The sequence below is a fragment of the Etheostoma cragini genome, chromosome 22, assembly GCF_013103735.1.
Source record: "Etheostoma cragini isolate CJK2018 chromosome 22, CSU_Ecrag_1.0, whole genome shotgun sequence".
NCBI classification, from domain to species: domain Eukaryota; kingdom Metazoa; phylum Chordata; class Actinopteri; order Perciformes; family Percidae; genus Etheostoma; species Etheostoma cragini.
In genome coordinates this window covers 11,336,731-11,359,778 of record NC_048428.1, presented here as the reverse complement: position 1 = coordinate 11,359,778, position 23,048 = coordinate 11,336,731, and the positions used below count along the sequence as shown (strand labels likewise).

Genomic DNA, 23,048 nt, shown 5'->3' with positions numbered 1-23,048 from the left:
ATATATATATATATATATATATGTGTGTATATATATATATATATATGTATGTATATGTATATATATATATATATATGTATGTATATGTATATGTATATATATATATGTATGTATATGTATATATACATACATACTTACACACACACACACACACACCAATGTAAGAATATTTCTAAGATAGATTTTTGTGTACACTATAGTATAAAGGCCAAGCCACCACTTTATGACAGTTTTCTTTCTTCCCTAGGATGGTTCCACGCTGGCAGCCAGTCAGAGAGCCTACGCTCTAGAGCAGCTCCAGAAGCAGGAGGGTCTCAGCCTAGACACTCAGTACTACCTTGCCCAGCAGGTCCACCCTGTGGTGTCTCGCATCTGTGACCCCATCGAGGGCATCGATATCATGCTCATCGCCACATGGCTGGGTGAGTTAATGACTAAATGGAGTTAATAGTTTTGGTAGACCTGTAGAAGACTTTACTTTGATTGAGATTGGACGGCCCAACGTCACTCTGGTGTTAAATTATGACTTGGGGAATTTCAGGTTTCCTTATGCCTTCAGAAAATGACAAAATACAGAAACGAGTAAAAGTAAAATGTTCAACTTGCATATCACTTCTTAGAGGGATAAAATGACTCATTTGCACTTTACAGCCTTACTATTTTATAAATAAACACTGGCCATGAGGTATTCATGGGGCACAGCTTATTTTGAGTGATAGTACTAATCTCTCTTTATGTATGTCTTAGCATTAGTCATAATTCCTGTTTTATAGTCTGTTGACAGCTGAGGCAGCCAAATATGGATAAGCTGTCGCACCTCATATCACAGCCTCATAAAAGTACAAAATAGATGTTTCATTGTTGTCTAATGGTCTTAAAATTAAATGGTTTGGGTGAAAATGTCCAAAGTATTTTGCCTCATCTATGTTTAGACATTTGCTCTAACTATTGTAGATTCATGTAAAATAGATAGATGCTATAGAATAAAAAACAATCTGTGGTGTAAGCCAGAATTATTTCTGCCCACACCAGGTCTTGACCCTAGTCAGTTCCGGGCACACCAGCAGTACCAGAGGGAGGAAGAGGCTGATGGCATGCTGGGAGCTCCAGTCCAGTTGACTGACGAGGAGCGCTACAAAGACTGCGAGAGGTTCACCTTCACCTGCCCTCAATGTGGCACTGACAACATATACGACAGTGTCTTTGAAGGAGCTGTGAGTACAAGTCTACATGCACACAGATTTAACTATTTAACAGTCCCTTATTAATGTTTTTTAGCACACAAGGGGCCTTGTGGTCTAAATAATATCATCTGCCCATGTCTGCAACATCATGCTGTTTTACATTAATAATGCCTTTTATTCATTGAGCGAGGGTACTCAAAGGTTTTTGACGAAGTTAAAATGATCATAATAAACAACTACTACTATTATTAAAATATAACACACAACATTAATTGCACATTAAGATCACTACGATCGCCCCAGGTCCAGTGCGTGGTCTTGCCAAAAGGAGGATTTATAGCAGGACTTGTTGTTTTGACTGCATTAGTTTTAGCTAGGTAAACTGATAAACTGGCAACCTGATGTATGTTAAACCTATGTAACTTGTAGGACTTTTCCATATACATGACTTGACTCGGCACTGCTTGGCTTGGTGTGTCAGCCCAGCACTGCACTGCAGAGTTTTTCATTTCCAGTGCAAATGCGGCACCCGCATGAAGCTGTGTATTAAGTGCCGGTGAGTTTGCGAAACAGCTGTATCTTAAAAATAGTCTTTGCAGGCGTAGTATTTAAACCTGTCCATGGAAAAAGCAGCAGCAGAAGAACAGGCCGACAGATACTTGGAGACTTAAGTAAAAAAATAAGAAGATTGCGTTTGTGTATTTCACTGGTGCAATGGATTAACCAGTTGAGACACAGATAGGCATTCATTCAAACTTCCTGTGAAGGATTCATGCTTTAGTCATCCTCCATATTGTGTCTCTGTCTGTATTTTTAGACAGCTGCCTGGCTCCAATATGGACTCTGTTTTCATTGGCATAGTTTGGACTCAGCGACTTGAAAAGCCTTTCCTTAACCCCTGCTGCTCTACGGACACCCACACACACACACACACACACACACACACACACACACACACACACGTACATCCTACCATTTGTCAGGCCAAGGTTGTGTGCATGTATGTTATCAGCTTCTAATGAGGAGTAGGGCACACAGCTTTTTCTTGTCTGAAAGACCCTAATAAAACTGACAACCCTCTGTCCTCTTCTGGTGGAAATAACTAGCATGAAATTAAAAAGGAGTATTTTATACACACACGCACGCACGTATGCACACACACACACACACACACACACACACAAACTCCATAAAAGGTTGATTTCATAACCCACTTCAGCAGATACATTGCTATGTTTTCTTGAGAGGCATACACACTCACACCTGAAACATAAGAAAACCCGGTTCTGTATAAGTTCATCAAATGCTTGTGCACAACCTTCTTTATACTTTTGATGTTTGGACTGTAGAATGTGATCTTGAAATGTTTGGAATAATCCCAAACTGTAGACTAAACTAACCAGGATTTGTCTGGTTACTGGTGTTAATTTTCCAGCATGCGTCAGAGGCTGGTATGCACACACACACACACGCAGAAACTGATAACAGTAAGTTAATTAGGGTGGTGAACATGGTCTAACAGCTCAGTGAGAGGGGAGGACAGATGGGCCTTGACTCCACACTGACACAAAGCCAGAGATGGTAGGAGGAGGCGATGATGGATGATGGAGGACAGACAGGGGAGGAAAGTTGTTTGATGGGGGTAGTGGGTAAAAGGGGATGAAAAGATCAAGTGTGGAGGAAGAAAAAGCTTGGTCGAGCTGCAGGCATTTCCCTGAGTTTTAGAGCGTTATGCCAAGACATGGATGGGGAAATGGTCAGGGTAGACATTTGACATTGTAAATGCTTTTAAAATTATTTTACAGGTTTGTAAATAGCTATTTAAAGCAATTGGAAAGAAGAGTTGTTTGGGTTGTAGACAATTCTCAGAGGAGTAATAAGTGTCCAAAGATATGATCCTTGGAATGCATTATCCGAACTTTTCTCACAGGTCTTATACAAACACAAGACAGAAAACTACTTTGGTTTTTTTATACTTTTGTATAATATTGCAGCCATTAATTAACCGGCAAGTTTTGTATAACTTTTATAGATGCAACTTACTCATTTGGGAGGAACAATCCTGTTATCAAAATAAAAGTTTGGAATGAAACAAGTGAGATAAGCGGAGGAGAGGGGGGAAAGAAGGGAGGCTACTTTCATCCAGAGCAGAAAGGGAGGGGAAAAAACATGAAGAGGAGGAGGATACCCTGAGATGGAGAGGGTTAATGTGTTTAGCTGAATATTAGGTGAGTCAAATGAGTTGATTTACTTGAACTGGCAGAAATTTGGTGGGTTTTTCCCCCTTAAAAGGAATAATGTAGGCAAACAAAAACACTGCGTGTGGCTGGGTGGGGGGGTGTCACATGCACACTTGTCATTGACTTCGCTGCAGAAACCTTTTTTTGCAGCTGTCAGTTTGACCGTTAAATGAGGCTCAGGTTTAAAGGAGTGAGTGTTTAAAGCTGTTATATAGCTGTTATATTGTGTGTAAATGCTGTGTACCATGGCTACTCTCTCTGTTGCATTAACTATAAGCCTTTCTGTCAAGTACAAATTCAGTGGTATTTAGGTCAAGTTGACCTGTTTTCTTCAGGCTTCAATAATGTTCAAATTTACTGCAACAGAGGTGCTTTAAGCCCATACACCTTTCGTGCCTGTTACGTGTCCTTTTGTAGAGGTTTAAATGTAATGGCCAAGTTGCTATGTTACCCAACTTAGGTTCAATTAATCCCTGTGCATACATTCTGTATATATTATGCACATAATATACAGCATGAATGCACAGGGATTCATCCAGGTCTGATGTGGGTGAGATCATTGCAGCGAGAGTGTAGGAAATGAACCTACAGACTCAAAACAACAGACTCCATTAGAAAATGTTTGAATCTCTGTAAATTAGATTTTGCCTGGGAAAAATATTGGACTAATCACAATTTGAGCAGTTTCACGGCTTGGAGGCGCAGAAGTTAAACAACTATAGGAAAATATCTGGTTCTTTGATAAAAGTTCAAAGGTAGAACCTGTGTACATAAAAATAAATTGTGACATGTTAGCTTCAACAGTAAGAATCCTATTAAATGGAGAACATAAGTAGGCTCGCCAAGTTAGTCAACTGTTAGCTCTGATACTGTCTGGCAAGCAGAAAACTGCTAATGCAATGTTCAGATGAATATTGTATTAGCATTCTGTTTCAGATGTGTTTTACTCCCGACTGCCATCTGCTATGACAAATGAAAAGAGGAACTGGTGTAAATCAAAAAGTGGTGGCAATAACTCAAACCTTGGCAACTATATATGAGTTTGAGTATGGTTACAAAATTTACACTTTTTTCATGTTTAAGAGCAGCCATTTGAAACCATCTGCAGTATTGGTGTGAGCCACTAGGATGGATGTATTTAACATTAATGTTGCCTGAAGACTGAAGAGTTTTTGCTTGATATCATGTATACATGAATTAATCTGTTGTTGTCTCACATTTTCTCTTTTTCAGGGATCGAAGTTGGAGCCCAGCTTGTTGCGATGCTGTCACATCCCCTGTGGGAGCAGCCCCATCGCCGACGCTGTGAACATCAGCAACAAACTGCTACTTGACATTCGTCGCCATATCAAAAAATACTACTCTGTGAGTATTTCTATGTTTGTATGCCAGTTGGCAGTCAAGAATGAGGTTTTGATGAATCCTACAGATTCTTATAAATAAAACTCTGCTTTACACACGCTCAAAAACACAAGCACGCAAAAATGTATTCTTTACCACCGGCAGGGCCACAAATGGAGTTTATTTAGTTTTTATTCAGTGTTTAATGCTGCAACATGTTGGACTAGCACAGCTAGGCAGTTTATCTTTTCCCTCTTTTAAACTTGTGTTTTCAGAGAAACTGTACTCCCTGTAATAAAATAGTCCAAATCTTTGAAAATTGACCTTCCACTAAGTGTTTACTAAAAGGTTGGGCTGTATTTAACAAAATGTGCGATTGACCAGAAGCTGCAATAATAAGAGATGCCATCCAAAAGATGTTGAATGAGAGATAAAGGAAACCTCAGCAAGGCATTGCGCTGACATTTTCAACCAAAAAGCACATTATGCCTGCAAAATGAAAAGAAAACCAGAAGGATTTGAAGGAGCATGATCCATGAAAACACTTAACTGGCCATTCTTACTTTGAACACCAGGTTTAAAATGCACTCTTTGAAAGTTTTTTTTAGATGATACTGTGAAATTAAATGATACATCTGGGAAAACTGGGTCATTGGAGAGTCAGCGAGAACTAAAAATACAACAAATTAAATTTATTTGACTTTAAAGATCAAGCAGATTTGTCTCAATAATTCAAGACTACTCTGAACTCCTGCTGTGTTGAATTATAGGCTTTTCAGGGTAAATTATTTTGCAGTTTTAAAGGCATGAAATTAGTGGATGGATCACTGGCTGTCTACATTGTTAGCTATTCACATTTTCAGATATACATATTACACAAGAACAAGGGGCCTGAAATAAATTTAGTTGTGCAAATGTGAATAGGCCCATGATCAAATACAAGTTAAATATGCATGCATATAGAAATATCAGATTACATGCTGCTACTAAGCGTTTGTTTTATTGCTGATCAATTGTAATTTTATTGCTGATCAATTGTAATTGTTGTAATTGGGAATTGTTTAGTTAATTTTGCCTTTGAAAAAATATCCAGATTTTGCAATGTTTGAGAATGTGACTTGAAACAATATTGTTGTTAAAAGTGACTCATCACATTGGCACTAATTAGTTACTAATATATTCTATATAATGGGAATGCACTTCCTTTGTAGCTGTTGGATTAACCATGTGGGCTTGAAACTCCCAGCAATGTTTAGGAATAAGACACACAGGCTGCCAACAAACAAGACATTCCTAGCATTAGCAAATGTGAGCTTTCTAAACACTCTGAATTAAGGTGGTGGCCATTATCCGCTAAACATCCGCATATTAGCATTGTACGCATGTTGGCATGCTGACAATAGCATTCGGCCCAAAGCACTGCTTTGCCTGCGTACAGCCTGACAGGGCTGCTAACATGGCTGTAGACTCTTAATGTTATTATAGTGTAATCTGTAGGTTTTGTCCCATGTAATTATTCACCATGCAATCCTGATAAGTGCCACCTCGTGTTGAATTCCTGATATAAGATGAAGTTTCAGGCAAGAGCCTCTGATATGAAACACTGTAGGAAACCCTAGACATTGTCTATGCATACATTTGCCATATCGTTTTCTACTATCTTATAGATTCTGGTAAATGCTGTGTTTTGAGTCTGCGTTGAGACAGGATTTGAAGCAAAATAGTGTAAAGGGCAAGTTGTCAGTGTATTAAGTGTATTCAGGCATATGGATGCCTGCGTTGTCTTTGTATAGGTCTCTCTCTCTCTCTCTCTGTGTCTCTCCTGGTAGCTTCTAACACCTTGGTCTTGAGTGAGTGGAATGCACTGTCTGTAAAAGTTTGTGTGTATGCGAGGGTAACTCTCCCACAGTGCTGAACAGAAATCAATTAGTTGGGTGAATGTGTGGGGAGCGAGTCTCGCTCAACCTCTTTGTCACGATGTGTGAAACAGCTGCTACCACTGAATACTTACACCTCACACAGCAACACACACACTAGCAGCAGCGGACACAGCACACACAGCGGGGCTATGAAGAGGGGTAATATTGTGTAATTAAGGATTCCTTTCAGGCCGAGGGAGAGTTCAAATAAAGCTGTTTGTCTGGCCAGATAGAGTGAAAGCTCTGCACCTGTGTGTGTGTGTGTGTGTGTGTGTGTGTGTGTGTGTGTGTGTGTGTGTGTGTGTGTGTGTGTGTGTGTGTTGATGTGTGTGTGTGTGTATTGTAGGTCTATTCACTTTAGAGCTGAAAGTACCGACTGCTGAAGCACAAAAAAACTTTAAGAGCTCTTTTGTATATATGTGTGTGTGTGTGTGTGTGTGTGTGTGTGTGTGTGGCAGGTGGATTCCTCTGCTACAGGAGTCATGTCAGAGAGGCTACTCCAGTTTGTTAAATTAACAAAAGAACTGAAAGGATTAGTCAATTACTAGATAGAACTGGATAGTACATTAACTGAACATTCATTTGCAACTATTTTAATAATTGAAATTTTCCAACAAAATTGCCAGAATTTCACTACTTTTTTAAAAACTCTTCTGTGAAAGTAAATCGAAGGTTTTTGTCGTTTGAACTGTTGGTCTCACACAGCAAGCCATTTGAAGACGTCATCCTCGAGCTTTGGGAAATTGCCATTGGCGTTAACTGTTTCTGGACATTTTATAGATCCAATTAACAACGCTTGTTTGTTTAATCACTAAATTGTAAGAAGATATTAGAAAATGCCCATCGTTGTTTCCCAGAGCCAAAACGTGATGTCCTCAGCAGAGCAGCAAAGATGAGTTGATAAATCAGTAAGTCCATCAAAACAAGTTATCCACAGCTATTTTGATCAAAAATGAATCTTCATCACTATCATTCACTATTACAGTATCTGAACCTTAATAGACCAACTAATGACTCACTTAATTTAAAAAAAGGTCTCTCTGTATTTATTATTCATGTAAATAGTTGTTACTTGCAGACCAAATTAACAATACCTGACCTGTTACTACAGATACAAGGCAAAGGCTGAGAAGATCTAGGGAGCAAAGATAGTTCAGATGAAGGCTGTAACTAAAAATAATTTTCATTATCAATTAATTTGTCAGTCATAAAACAATGAAATGTCAGAAATTCTGAAAAAGGCCCATGTCTTCAGATTGAATGACCAAGAATGGACAAATAACTTAATATATAAATATATTTTCACAGTTTTCAATTAATTAGACTGATTGACTAACTGAATTATGGACTAATTGTTTCGGTACTAAGCAGCCATTCAAGGTTCAAAAACGGCAGCACCTAGACTGCAGAATAATTTAAAAAAGATTGTTTGTCAAATGTTTTTCTGCAGCTTTTAAGAGACAAATAAAATAACAAAGATGATCCTAAAGTATCAGACCCTGGAAAGTAATAATGAAACAGAGCAGAGATGTTTGAGGAGAGCTGATAGTGTTGGAAAAGAAAATCCAACAGACAAAGAAGAGGAAGCAAAGAGGGTATATTTCGTGGCGGGCTCTGTCGTGGCCTGGTCTTGCCTCTGTTTGGTTAAATTATGTGGAACTCATTTGACATCTGTATTCAGTGTGTCAGGTATCCACTGCAGTAATTATGCAATTATGAGCCTTTATTCTCTCACATCCGACTGTTCACCCCCACCCTCGCTCCGGCGAAATGCCTCAATTAGATTTTATTTCCCTGCCTCGCTCCTCCCATTTTATTTTTGTGTTTATGAGTGTGTGTCGTTTGTGTGGATGGGTTTTGGGTCACAATAGCAGAGCATTAGAGCATTCTGGGGAGCTTTTTCTCCTTTTTAGACCTCCTAGTCCTGGGCACTTGAGTCTTTGATGTGTGTCTTATTAAATCATTTGGATGCGTGTGAATGGGAAACGATTAATATGTTTGTGCTCACACTGAATGCGGCGTGTTTGCGTGTGTTCATTCCTCTTGCGAGTCCCATGGGAACAACAGTGTGTGCCAAGGCTTGTGTCACAAGAAATACACACACAACGACAAACTCCCATACTCCTTATCTCCCACCTCCATGAACCATTGTCCCGCATATGTCTTTATCAGAGACAGTAAAGCAGTCTCATTTCCCATGATCCTCAGCTCTTAACAAGAGCGGCAGAGGTGTTTAGATAATTAGTCCTGCAGCTGTGGTTTGTGGGCAAAGCTGTGAACTCTGGGACTTTCTAATGATTTGAGACTTATGTGTGAATGTATGTTTGGTTTTCGTGTGTGTCTGTGTGTGTGTGTACTCCCTGTTCAGTCTTACATTTCCTGTTACATAAAAGAGGACAACACACATTTACAGTATAACATGCAGTTTTTTCTTAGAAAATGTGACAGGCATACCAACTGTACACATTACGCCAGTCTTGCAAAGTGCCTTCCATCTCAGGAGCCTTTGTGAGAATCAAGTATTGCTCCTTTGGCCATCGTGTTATTGGTCTGTTGACATAGTGCGGCTCGTCTCCTGTCCTCTGTATTGGATTAGCTGTAAATGTTGGGCCTAAGTATTATCCCTTCATATCCACATAAGGTAAAGAGACTTTGATTTTGAAATGAAGTCTTTACACACCAGTATAAAAACAGCAGGTTACAGATAAAAATAAAGAAATAAATGATTGCACATAAAAAAAACTTTACTATAAAACGTGTAAATCATCCCTGGTGCAGCCACAATTCACATCAAACATTTGTAGGAGATAATCTGTACAGAATCAAGGTGGGACAAGTGATTTGAGGCTAAATACATTTGCATCTAGAAGAAAAGCTACATACTTGTGTAATTAATGGTTTTGTTTTATAACAAACTTACATTTTGTTACATTAAAACAAAGCACCCAAAGTGATTTAAAGTTATAAAACTTGAGATTTATTTTTATCTTTTCCTTTTATTTATTTATTTTTTTATTTTTAGTTTATGCACTGCTATTCAAGCTTCAGTAGCTCCACTAAATGCAGTTGTGTCTGTTTATGGTTATAAAAAATTAAGTTGGAAACCGATATAATTAACTCACCCTTTCAAAGCCAAAATTACACTGTCTTTGAGGTGCTGCTGGGCTCCGTGTGACAGTAGTGTCATCATTAAATGGGTTTGCACGTAGGCTCTCTGTGGCCGTCCACGTACCACCAATTTTTTGTGGCTCCGCATACTTTCCGACCGCAAATTTACATTTTCCTACGACAGCAAAAGGTATCGCCCGCCCTACTCTCAGAGGCCTTGCATCTGACATCCTAGGATACGCAAATTTGCTGTCCAGACATGGCCGCGCAGCCACTGCGCTACAAGAAATAGAATGGTGATCTACAGCTCGCGTGTGGGACGCTTTCAGCAGACCGTAGAAACAGAACGACGATGCATCTGTGGTGTCCACAGCTGTCCGTGAATGCGTACGTTCTGGAGTCAAATCAAGACTCAACAGCCTGTTTGTTCTGGTTAATTCTTGCCATTGCTGGTTATGAAAGGCCTCTCCACAGTGGGAAAGGGTTTTATACTGTAGAATCAGCTGTAAAAAGAACAATCATCGTTACATTTCTTTTTTAACCATCGCTCAAAACTGATCGGGAGACTACACAAAGAAGTCAAACATAAAAACCAACAAGAGAGACAATACATGTATGTGTGAGGGGGGGATGTGGATAGAAAGACAGGTGCGTTGGATTTGAGGGGGTTTATTTTGAGTGAATGGAAGGAAGGAAAGATAGATTGGGGGGGGGGGGGGGGGGGGGGGGGGGGGGGGAAGAAGAGAGCCAATGGCGTTGATGGTGATGGGTCTTATGCTCTGTCATTAGTTGGGCATTAACACCCCTCCCATTTAAACCCCCTTAGTAATGACAGGGCATAAGAAGCAGAGGGGGTGGAGGGATCTAGAAGAATACGAAGAGATTGAGAGGGTTAGACCACAGCACCTGCCCAGGGTCACTAGCTCACCCCAGGAGGTCCTAACTACTGCCGTTTTGCCTGTCCACCGCGCTGCCTGTCTGACGAGTACTCACAGAGCAGGACCCCGGCACGGCAGCTGAAGATACATTCAAATGTAAAGAGAGGGAGAGCAGGGTGGGATATGAAGTTGTGGGTAAACCTCAGTTCTTTCTTTGCACGTCTTATGCAGTTGTTTGATTTCAGCCCCTCTGATTCTTCCTCCAACTCAGTCAGTTCTGTTGTGCAGAATTAGAGCAGCCAAATATAATCAACAATTTTCAGCCACATTTCCTCATTACCAGAACACTTTCTAAAGTTTCTTTCTTGAGGCAACAAAAGTTTTTGGGGTAGATTTTTAGGAATACCTCTTATCAACAATATATGGCGACACAAGCACATTTTATAAGTAAGTAATCATATTGTGTAACGAAGACTGGTGATTGTTATTTTCATCAGGAATCTCGCTAATTTCAAAGGAGTACTGCAGCAATAAAGGGATTTCAGGGACTTTGATCAATGCTCTGCAAATCATAGAAAAGTAATTGGCCCATTTTAGCAGTGTATTTTACATTTTTTTACTTTATTGCTTGATATTAGGGTTGCAAGATATTGAGGGTAAAGCTGTAATATTGCAATATTGATATTAATTTTGATATTTCTAAACCTGTTAAATTTCAAACGTTATTATGGTATAACATGAATGAATAAATAACGACCGTGTCTACAGAACAGGACGTGTTAAACTGGTTGTCCAATTCAAATTAAATAAATAAAAACGAACAGGACACATTTCTCTCTCTCTTCTCGTCCGTTTTTGTCTATCCATTTCTTCTTTTACACTGTCACTCTGTTGAAATATGCACACACGTGGTACGCTCCATAGGGTGTGTCCCGTAATGGAGCCATGCGCTGTGAATGATGAATGAATCATGATCACGATGATAGCGTTTCAAGCAAGCTCTAAAGCAAACACAACTAAGCTACACAGTCAACGGATGGGACACAGCGCTCCACAAAATAGACAATATATTGCATGCTTATTGCAACACTGTCGATATATTGCGATAACGATAGTGAGTCGACATATCTTGCACCCCTACTTGATATTATAGTGTGGGAAACCACATTAACAATGAGGGGACATTTCTGGTCATGGATGCATGCAGGTCTAGGAAAGGCCATCAGATTTTCCCGTGGCCCAAGTTAACGCCTTAAAATATCTTGTTTTGTCTGACCAACAATCCAAAACCCCAAAGTATTCGCTAACTCGTATAAAAGCAGCACATCCTCACATTTGATAAGCTGCCGCAGCCGAGTGTTTTCATTCTTTGCTTAAAATATAACTTGAAATGAGTAATCAATGATCAAAATAGTTCGCAAATGTAGTTTCTCTTAATTGATTAAATTACTGATTGTTACAGTTCTACTAAAGTTTGCAAGTGTCACAGTTGTTGGACGTAATATGTGTGATGTATGTATCATAGGGCTGGTTGGTGTGTGAGGACCAGGCATGCCAGAACAGAACCAGACGTTTACCCATCGCCTTCTCCCGCCACGGCCCCATCTGCCCTGCCTGCACCAGGGCGACTCTCAGACCCGAGGTAACACAAACATCGCAATTTACTCTCAAACACTTTATTTCGTTAACAAAACAGCAACACAAGAGTGTGGGTAAAAAACATTCACTGTGGGCCTGAGGTTGAGATGACTGCACACACCAAAGTACATTGTTGACTTCTGTGTGTTTTGTCCAGGTGATGGTGCTATGGAGCTGAAGTCTCTCCTTATATGTTCTGTACATCTCTACTCATTAGCATCACATTTCACCATATACACAATGATGAAAGCAATCTTCTCTTTGTCCTGCAGCTTCAGTGTGTCTCTGTGTTTGTAGCTCTCATAGCCGTATGAACACTTTGTTAGCTTGACTACTGGACTTCAAAGAAACACTGTTCCTTTCAATTTGAGGGTGACGGTTCAATCAATTTTTTTGTCCCCCCATTCTTACATTCCTGTCTCAACCCTGGCCTTAACTCTCTCTTGTCAATTTTTTTATCTTGCGTGCTGTGCTCCTATCTGTCCCCCCTGACTGCTTTGCTGTGTCTAGCTCTGTGGCGACAGGTTGTAAACCAGAAGGCCAATTTCTGCTGTCACTGTAGCCACTTAGGCGGCCATTGCTGTGCCTGAGGGCCGTGGCACTTTAAACCGCAGGCTGAATAAGACATTAAACTCTCTATGCTCACTCATGCACCTTTTTTTCTAACCTAAAACTTGTAGTTTCTCTTCATTTTTAGCTGCTCTTCAACTATGCTGTCTGATCTCTGGACTCTTTCATAGAATGTCCCTTTTATGTACTTCTTTGGATGCATAATATTGATAATCTACAACAAAAATGTGCGTTGTGTTAGGCAATTTCTTTAAATTCATTTTCTGTTTAGAATGCCTGTGCTTTAGCAGGACTGTGGTGGCATTCAGTGAGGAGGCCTCCGTCTGGTTGAAGGATCTCTGTCCTTGACAGAATGCTGGTTTGGTCTTGATAGCACCATGCTACAACCCACTGACTGCTACACATACTGTAGTGAGAGGTGGGAATAAAAATCAGGAGGCACACAATGTAGACACCATTTAATGTTACAGTTGAAAAATGTGTCCAAAAAGTCCCTTTGCAAAAATAGAAAGCATAGTGTTGAGCATAGAGCAAGCTTTGAAATCAATCATTTTGGCTGACCGGGCAAGATTTCAGAAGGCTCTTCTTCTGTGGTGCAGACTTGCTTGCTACCTTTCTCCAACAGCTTTTGCACTCCATGGGCCAAAGCAGCAGATAACATGGTTGGAAAGAAACACCAAGGATAATTTAAATGCTTTTTGAATATTTGATTTATGGATTAACAATTTTTTTTCTCCATTTATTTTAACTATGTTTTGAAATGTATCTGTTCAATAATTAAGAACTGAACTAGTCTTTAAAGAGCCTCCAGTGCCAGTGTAAATATTAAACACCTTGTTAACAGAAAGGGCTGAACGCATCTGCCCTGCTGAAGTGCCCTTTAGCAAGATACTGAAACCCTATCACATGTTGCTCACCCTTACATCTGACCTCACTCAGAGGAGAGAGATTTGGTACCTGACTAATAGGAGGCTAACACTGACTGCTCAGTATTAGGTAACACTTGTTATCTGAATCAAGCCAGAGCATGGAGATTAATAGCCCAGCAGCTTACATATTAAATTGCTGACAATTATGCAAAGTACTCAAGAGGCCATTCATGGCTGTTTGAGCTGGTGGGAGAGAGTCTAGTTTGATAGTGCTCAAACACCTAGTGAAGACCAGGCATCCCCCAGTCCCCCACAGAGAGATCTTTTATTTAGTTTAGTTAAAGTTGTTGGAAGCTCCATCCGATTGCCGTGGATTTAAAACTCTGGCTACATTCCCTTTATGCTTTTTACCTGCCGGTATCATCATAGATTATCGAGCTTGTATCAACACTCACCTGAAAGACAATGAGTTTCTTTTTTTGTGTGTGCAACACTTAAAGCACTTGTTTGTGCCAGAGCGTTTGTAAAGCAGTGTCTGGTTTGTGACTCTGCGTTCCTTTTTCTCTGTTGCATCATGATACATTTACCGTCACTGTGGGTGCTGCCTCTCTTCTCTTTTTCTCCCTCCATCTGTCTCTATCATTCTGGTTCTTCCCTTTTCTCCCTCCCTCCCTCCCTCCCTGGACACAGATTCAGAGCGTGATCTGATCTCCATGTAATGGGAGAGTAATAGGCACTCTGCCTTGATTGGTTGGTAATTTGGAGGAGTTATGCACAGGTGCAATTTGTAATATTTTCAGTAAATTAAATTTCTTTCTCTTACTCTCTCTCTTTTCCCTCCCTCCACAGCGCTTAACTCAAATAAGCTATTTTTTTCTCACCGCGTTTCAGATCTGTGTCCTGACTTTCCTTTTCTTTCCACCTTTTTTCAATTGCTTTCTTCCCCTGCTCCTTTCTTTTTATTCTCTTTACCTCCCCTCCCTCCTTAGCTTTTGCACTCATTCTCTCTCCTCCTGGCTTGCTCCTTCTCTTTTCCTCTCGCCCTCCCTTTCTGTCGCTCTCTTTTTCTCCCCTCGTTTTATTGATGTACGCTCAGGCGCCCATTAGAGCTCCCTTTTTCCCTCTAGTGGAAATTGCAGCATGTTAATTTTCACACAAATTACGGCAATAGCAGGTATCTCTATTTGATACATTATAGCGGGAGCAATCAGAGATAATTGAGTGCCTTTCAGAGGGAGACGGCTGCATTCACTGCCGGCTCAAAGCTGCCCCATTATCGCCTAATCGCTCTTTAAACACTGAATTTTGCCGAACAAAAATTCTTGTCATAATTTTGCTTAAGTGTATTTGGAAATCACAGTCCTTTGAGCGAGGATAATTGAAATCAAATCCCTTTCACTGGAGCTGACATTTCTACATTTCCCTCCAATTGAAATTAATTTCAAAAATTGAGCATGAATATCTTCAAATAGCAGGCAATTATGCCTTTCAATGGGGAGAAATTACCGGTGCTGAATCGTTGGAGGCTTGCGGGCGAGAGCACTAGTTAAATGCCTTTGTTTCCCGCCGTGTTTGCCTAGTAAAGATTTACATATATTGACTCATTATGGTGTCTTGTGAAGCTGATCGGCGTGACTACCACAACCGGCAATAACGCTCATTGCATCTAAAAAGCTCAAGAGTTTTAAAGCCTTGTGGCCTCACAGCTGAGGGAAAATGTATGTTTGTTTCTCTCCGTCTCCCTCCCTTTCTCACTCCTTCTCTCTTTCTGCAGCTGCAGTTGTATGTGGGCTTGGATATCGCAGCTTCAGTATTTACAGCGCGTGTTTGCACCTAGGCCAGAGAACAGTATGAAATAAAGTGTGACGCTGAGGCCTTGTTTGTGTCACTGTTGCTGCAATATTTTCTTCTAAGCCATATCCATGTCAAGGCATTTAATGTTGTAGTTTTTCAGCAGCTCGCACACTTTCCTTCCACTATAAACACTGTGTTTTTGTTTTTGTACTGTTGTTGCTCACATAAACACAGAGACATATGGGCCGACTGACTACCTTTCCATTAACTGCTTCACTGGTGTACTTGCACAACAGTCTAGTGTGCAAAAGTTCTTTGGAGGTCGGATGTGTGAATCTAAAAGATGAAGGCAGGTGTTTTTAAGACTCTGAGCAAGTCTTGAGTGCTTGTTTCATTGTGTGAGCCATTTTAGACCCATGCTCTGTGATTTGGATCAATTTGTGTGATTTAGCCTCTTTTTATGTCTCACGTTTTTCTTTATTCTATACATCCTGTCTCCATTCTCTCCTTGTTCTTCCACACACATACACATGTATGCCTATTTCCCTCTTCCCTTTTGGCTTAACTGTGTTTGTGCGTGTGTCTAGGATGTGTATATGTGTGTGGGGGGGGTAGTCAGTCGGCAAAGAGGGAGGCAATGGAGCAAGGGGTACGAGGTGCGGGGCTGGGGGGTCCTACGCTCCCGTGAGAGAGGCAATTTCACAGCTGGTTTGCTCCTTAGGCAGTCAGGCTGAAAATGCTGCAGATTTGTGGAGCAAATTGAAATGGTGTCAGTGCAGGAACAAAGCACCGAGCTGAATGAGGAGGGGTGTGTGTCTGTGTGTGTGTGTGTTGCTGTGTGAGAGTGAGGTGGGGTTGAGGGGCTCTAAATTCAATAACAACCCTGTAAAATTTTAGCCACGCCTTTCTGACACCTGTCAATCAATCAGTATGTTGCAACTGGCCCGCCCACATTCAGCGTGTGCGTGTGCGTGTGTGTGTGTGTGTGTGTGTGTGTGTGTGTGTGTGTGTGTGTGTGTGTGTGTGTGTTCGCTTTGTGTGTTTCAGTTTCAAGAGGAAGTAGTGGTGTGCAGTGTTTGTGCCTATCAAGCTTGTTCAACCCTGGCAACCGTAACCGAGGCTCCATTATGGGATGAGCATGGTTTGGTTGTTGACTAGGCAGTGCATCAACGGTCAACAGCTGTGTGTGCCATGTGGGCAGCCATAGAAAGCCATTAAACACATACACATTCACACATCACATAGTTTGCATTGAGTTGCATTAGATTTTCCTTGCCACTTGATTACGCCACAGCAGTAACAACTGAAATTACAATTACGTACATTGCCGATTGGCAGGTATAATAGGCACACACAAACTCACTTCACTCAGCGCGCGCGCACGCACACACACACACACACACACACACACACACACACACACAGAGAGAGAGAGAGATACTAACACACAGGAATTGTCAGGGGATTCTTCCTGGTGGTAATAATAAAGCACTCGGCGCACACCTGATGGCAGTGTGGGGTCGGGGCTTAGCGTGCCCTCTCCAGCGTAGCAGGGAAATGACGAGCCAATAACTGCAATTAAACATGCAGTATAATGGCTAATCAAATTGACAGCCTCGGCTGTTCGCATGCCTCTCTCACAATGGCTTATCACAACAAACTATTATGAGGGAGGGTATTTCAGGCCTGATCCCCTCTTTTCTTTCTCTCTCTCTTCTTTACCATCTCTGATTCTCTCTCTCACTTCTTTCTGTATCTTTACCCTTTTCCTCTTTCGCTTTTTTTTCTCTCTCCTCTTTCCCTCCCGCCTCTCTGTCTTGTTCTTCCTATCCCCCCCCCCCTCTCTCTCTCCCTCTGGCAGGCTGTCGTGTGGCTCTAGTTAATTGCAGTGGAGATTAACAAAGCAAGCAAATTTGTTTTCTTGCGTTACTGTGTCACACAGAGGAAGGGAGATGTTTTCAGGGAGGAATAGTCGTGTGAGCAGAGTGCACATTTGAAGAGTCACGTTCAGTCTACCTGTTTCTCAAACTGGTAAACAGGGTTTATTAATCTGTTGCCCTGTCATGATCCCCACTCTCGCTACACTCAAATTATGGGGATTAATAACTTACTAGTACAAGCAGGAAATAAAATAGATTAGTTGCATTTTTAGATTTAATTGGTGACACACAGTATGTTTCTGTTAAACACGGTCAAAGAGAGCTTGAGAAAGAGTAATGCTGCTTTCACACCATGTCAGCAGAATTGTAAGAAAAGGAAAAGCTTGCTTATATAATTCCAGAAGTGGAGTATCAGTGCATTAATGGCTGCAGTTAAAGATTATTGTCATCATCCATCACATGACCCATAACATCAAATACCGTTTCTATGTTGTTATTACACATGATATGAAATATATTACATTCATCAGATTAGGTCTTGCGGTTTGATCACATCGTATTTTTTATGTCGCAGCAGCGATGTTTGAGCCCTTGTTTTGTCTGTGTGTGTGTTTTCTCTGCAGTACTCCGAGAAGGCCCTGTACAACCAGCTCTGCTTCTACAGGTTCATCTTTGACTGGGACCATGCAGCTGCCAAAGTACTACAGGGTGATGAGAAAAGTAAGACTCTGCACACCCAGACATGTTGCTTTGTTACTGTACTTAACATCATATCGTGTATTTAACTTTCAAAAGTTCTTTTCTGTTGGTTACAGGATTGATTTCTAAAGTTTTGTGCGGCACTAGTTTTGAAAACAGGCCTGCTTTTTTATTTTTTATTCTACCATATTTATAAATTTATCATTCTGCAGTACCGCCTTTGGAACTGAAATCAAGTTACTAGAACCGCAATTGAAGTTTGAATTTTGATGTCCTAACAATGCTTTCTCGCAGCTACATACAACATACCATTAGCAATCAATAGCTCAACGTAAACGTTTTAGCCAGGCTACACTTATAGCATTCACCAATGATGTACAAGTACAAGGAGCAGAGTATGGGCATTGGATATGGGGAGGGGGGGGTTAAGGGCATTCAGCTCCTCGAGTCGACAGCCCTAATTTAGGAGACGGATTCAATCACACACACATACAGAATGCAAAACGCTCCAATCACTGGAAGAAAGAAGGAAAGAGCCCTCCATCGCTCTCCCTCTACCCTTACCCTCTTTGTCCATCTCTACTGCTTTCTCTCCTTTGCTCTCTCTCCCCTTTCTCTCTCTCTCCCTCTCTTGGACAGGCACTCGTTTGGCTGTGTTGATTGAAAACAGGTTTTAGATTTGGGGAAATGATAGGGGGAGTAATGTGCGCGCTGACGAAAGGATAGCCCTTCTCCTATAATAGGACATGGAGCGTATATTTCCCCCCTTGGACTCAAATAGACGCTACTCCAGCGCTCTGGGCGCGCTCAGTAGGCGTCAGCCACAAGGCCTCTTTACCCATAGTTCTCCCTGATTGATGTCACTTGATTAGAAAGGGCCGCTGGGCCGAGTGATTTATTTATTTGATTAAATATTTATGTATGTATGGTATTTATATATGTATTCCTGAATTCGGCGAGTGTGTGTGTGCCAGTTAGGACCTGAGTGAGGCAGCAAAAGAGTGAGACAGCAGAGGTAAATATAACGTGTAATCAACAGATGACCACTCAGAAGATGGAGGGAGCTGAAATGGAGGGATTGGACCTGGTGTAGGAGGGGGCAAGGGGGGGTAGGAGTACTAACATGATTATAGCCTCTATTTTTGCTTTCTTTTATTTCTGTCTTTGCCCAGATGCAAGAAATCATCGCCAATCAATTCTTTGGCCTCCTCCTTTTTTTCTTTTCTTATTCTTTGCCGTGTTTTTTGTCCGCGCTGGGTTTTCTCTTCTGAGTCTTAAGTCTTATTTTGTTCCTCACAATACAATACAGTATATTCTTAGTCGTAGTGGTAAAGCATTGGAAATATCTGCCCACAGTTTACTGCACCCATAGAAGCTGCATTGTTCAGTATACACTCCACATGTATGTATAGTTTGGGATCTTGTTTAGTGACGTCTGTGAGCATTTTGTGTTCCGCTGACACCAGATCAGTGCCTTTTACCAGAAAACACTTGCGGTCTGTCCACCTTTTTAAGCTCTTAAGATCAGACGCACTTCAAAGGCTAAGTTTTAACGTTGCGGGTAATATTATATATTTTTTCATGTCTATTATGTTGTATATATCTGAGCAAGGAGCGGTGGACCCAATGATTTTTACTTCCCAGATTAGTTGGTTTAGTAACCCAAAATTAAACAGAAAAAAAGAAACGCGGGTACATTGTCACATTTATTGCTCCTATATGTATTCAAAATGACCTCATAAGGCCTGAAAGTTGGGTAGACTTAAACAAACTATCTATTATTTGATTCAAAAAGCAAACATTAAAGGGAAGTTTCCTCAGGTTGGTTACCCTATTAACAGTGTAGACATTTAATAAACATTTTATTAGTAAGAAAAGTGTCTTGGTGGGCTGTAAAGGGGGGGGGGGGGTCTTCAAAATCTGTTTGAAGACAGAATATGTGGATACACCCAGTACACAGCTCTGCCCTGCACTCTGCAGAGTTCACATACACACAGGTATAGTTAGTTATAGTTAACATCACAAGACAATGCCATATTGGAGAAAAACATGATGGGATGACAATTGTATGATAGTTCTACTTGAAGTACCCAGAACATGGCTTGGATGAATCAACCCAGGAGGATGTGTTCACTGTGATGTCAATTAAAGGTCTACAATGTGTGACTGTATCAGTTCACCTGGCCTGGCAACACAGACAAACCAGCGTCTGATTAATATCACACTCACACTCATGCCACTGTTTTCCTCAAACGGAGGAGGATGCATGTATACACTCACTCATGCTGCTATAAAACATAGGTTTAAGGTGTTATCCCTCAGTCCTGGGGGCCATAATACCTCATATTACTGCATTACACACCCAGGGGTCACACTGCTCAGATTACAAGGAATAGACCTACAATCCTATACACCCTACTCTCTCTGTCTGTCTGTGTGTGTGTGTGTGTGTGTGTGTGTTGGAGTTTGTGTGTGATATATACCTATAGGGCTTTTATGTGCACTGTTTGTGTTTGCACACCATCTCACCATAATGTTGTTGGGTTGTCTTTCTGGTGGTGATAGTGCTTTGTAGTGATTATAAATAGCTAGAAGATCTGGTTAGACATTATGCTGGCAACTTGAAGTTTCAAAGGCAGCTGTGCTTTTTCTCCACGATTTGAGATCATAAACAGTTAATTCCAATCATCAGTTATCCTAATATATGACTTGATACAAGAATAAAATAAAAAAATCTAATGTCATTGCCATACCTATCTTCAAGCAGTCATACTAAAACCGGCACTGGGTGGTTGTACTTACTAAGTCTGTACGCATGTTGTTCCTCTGTGCTGTGGACATCGGTTGTCTGTTAACACCTAAACTGTGTTGCACTTGGTGACAAGTATCTTTATCATAATGAACACTGTAGTATTGCTTTGAGTTAGTCAATATATGCTGTACCATCCTGATGTATCATATAATTAAATATCAGCAGCCTCATCCCTTCAGGTTTGCTTTGCTGTTCACTTAACTCATAGAACTATTAGCGATTAGTGTCATGATACACTGCAGTGCCTGTACAGCTATATGTGTGTTTACATGTGTACTGACACACAATAAAGCACTTTAAAGTAAAATAGCTTTACATAAAAAAAGCTCAGAGTCAACGCTGTGTGGGTGTTTGTGTGCACATTTGCAAGCCTGTCTTATCTACATGTATATTGCATTTTTGTGCCTGATTGCCGCAACTGAGTAAAACATGGAGGTAATTTCATCCGCTGCAGGAGATCTCTAATAGATTATACACACGCCAAGGCACACACACTATGAAAAAAACATGCTGTCCGTTCCTTAGCTGGGAACATCCCGTATCAATGACTTTCAAATCATTTCATGTCACTTTTCTTCTCTCTGTCTCCCCTGCTCTCCCTTTTTATCTCCCTCCCTGTGTCTATCTGTTGCCTTTCTCTTTCCACCATCGCCCCTCCGCTCCAGGTCTCAATCTTGAGTGTGGGCAGTATGATTGCGTGTGTGAGCAATAATGTAATTTTGCCGCATTGATAAAATATAAATTGTTCTTGAGCTGCGCTTTTCTAATGATCCATTTACCGACAGCTTTCCTGCCACCTCTCAGCACTCTGCATTTGGTCCTCTTCTACCCTCCCACTCTTCTTTCTCTCGCTCTTCTATCTCTTCTCTTTTCCTCCTCTCCATTTTCTTCCCTTTCTCTCTTTTAATCTTCCACTCTCCCCTCCCTTTCTCCGGCAATACAAAGCGGGGTGGCAAAATCCACTGGTGCGATTGTCAAATCAATTATTCATTCTGTGCAATTACACTCACACAAAGAAGTTTCCCTGTGCTCCGAGTGGTGATTAAATTAACTGCTATTCCAGCTGCCCGTCGCCACCAGCCTAATAGAATATTCATGGAGGCGGCCGACGGAATGGCCGATCTCCATTAACTTCATCATGCTCACTTAATTACAGGCTTGTTATTGTATTTACACCTAGTTAGAGCGTGCAGAGCCCCGATCTACTCGTGCCCAGCACTGCCAGAGTATGTGCGAGTGTGTGACAACACCTAGTTAGAGCAAGGATAACCCCTGATACACTGTGTGTGTGTGTCTGTGTGTCTGTGTGTGTGAGTGTGTGAGAGAGAGAGAGAAATAAGGTCTAATGCAATCAATTAGGCAAAGTTGGATCTGATGCTGCATTTGGGTGTACAGTATCAACGCGTCGTTCTCCATCTTTCATTCCAGTCGTCATCTTTCTCTCTTTCTTGTTATTTTCACTCTGCTCCGTTTTCATATACGTCTCGGCCTTCCCAGCGATGCCGCCTCCCCTCTTCTCTCCGTCCGCCTCACGCTCGCTCTTTAAAGGGAGGCTATTTATTTGAACTACACTCCCCACTGTGCTCCGACTTGCAGCAAGGTTTGTCCCTCTTTCTTTTCCTCTCTGTGACTCTTAAATCATTCTTTTATCTGTTCGCCACACAGTGATTGAGCTGGAAAAGAGAAAGGAGTGAGGAAGGGGAACGAGGAGAGAAGGGGGCAAATTATTTTTTCCTACCTTTCAGAAATGATGACATGATTGCTTTCGCTTGATCATGCATCATCACCCCTCTTCTATTCCCCAGATAAATAGACTAGTTTGTCTCTCCCTGCCTCTCCTCTCCCCTTTTTTCTCCCTCCATCCCTGTCCTTGCTAACATGAGGGTTATTTGGTAATAGTTGCTGCTGGCATTTAAATCAACCACACCATCTTCTGTGTCTTTGCGAGAACACGTGTGATAAATGTTTGTCACATGGATGTTTTTTAGTCACCATGACGGAGTTAGTGGGCTTTTTAAGTGTTTAACTACGATCAATCGTTCTGTGTGTGTGTGTGTGTGTGTGTGTGTGTGTGTGTGTGTGTGTGTGTGTGTGTGTGTGTGTGTGTGTGTGTGTG

At 41.2% G+C, this 23,048-nt stretch overlaps 1 protein-coding gene across 2 annotated transcripts in view; it reads left to right on the top strand.

Moving 5' to 3' along the window:
- Positions 1 to 23,048, top strand: part of pola1 (polymerase (DNA directed), alpha 1) — a 49,613-nt gene that overhangs the window by 24,398 nt on the left and 2,167 nt on the right. For both annotated transcript variants that reach the window (XM_034862185.1, XM_034862186.1), the window contains exons 32-36: positions 248 to 422; positions 1,033 to 1,214; positions 4,658 to 4,789; positions 12,196 to 12,312; positions 18,045 to 18,138. In XM_034862185.1, coding sequence (XP_034718076.1) covers positions 248 to 422; positions 1,033 to 1,214; positions 4,658 to 4,789; positions 12,196 to 12,312; positions 18,045 to 18,138 — 700 coding nt within the window. The remainder of the gene's footprint in view (positions 1 to 247; positions 423 to 1,032; positions 1,215 to 4,657; positions 4,790 to 12,195; positions 12,313 to 18,044; positions 18,139 to 23,048) is intronic.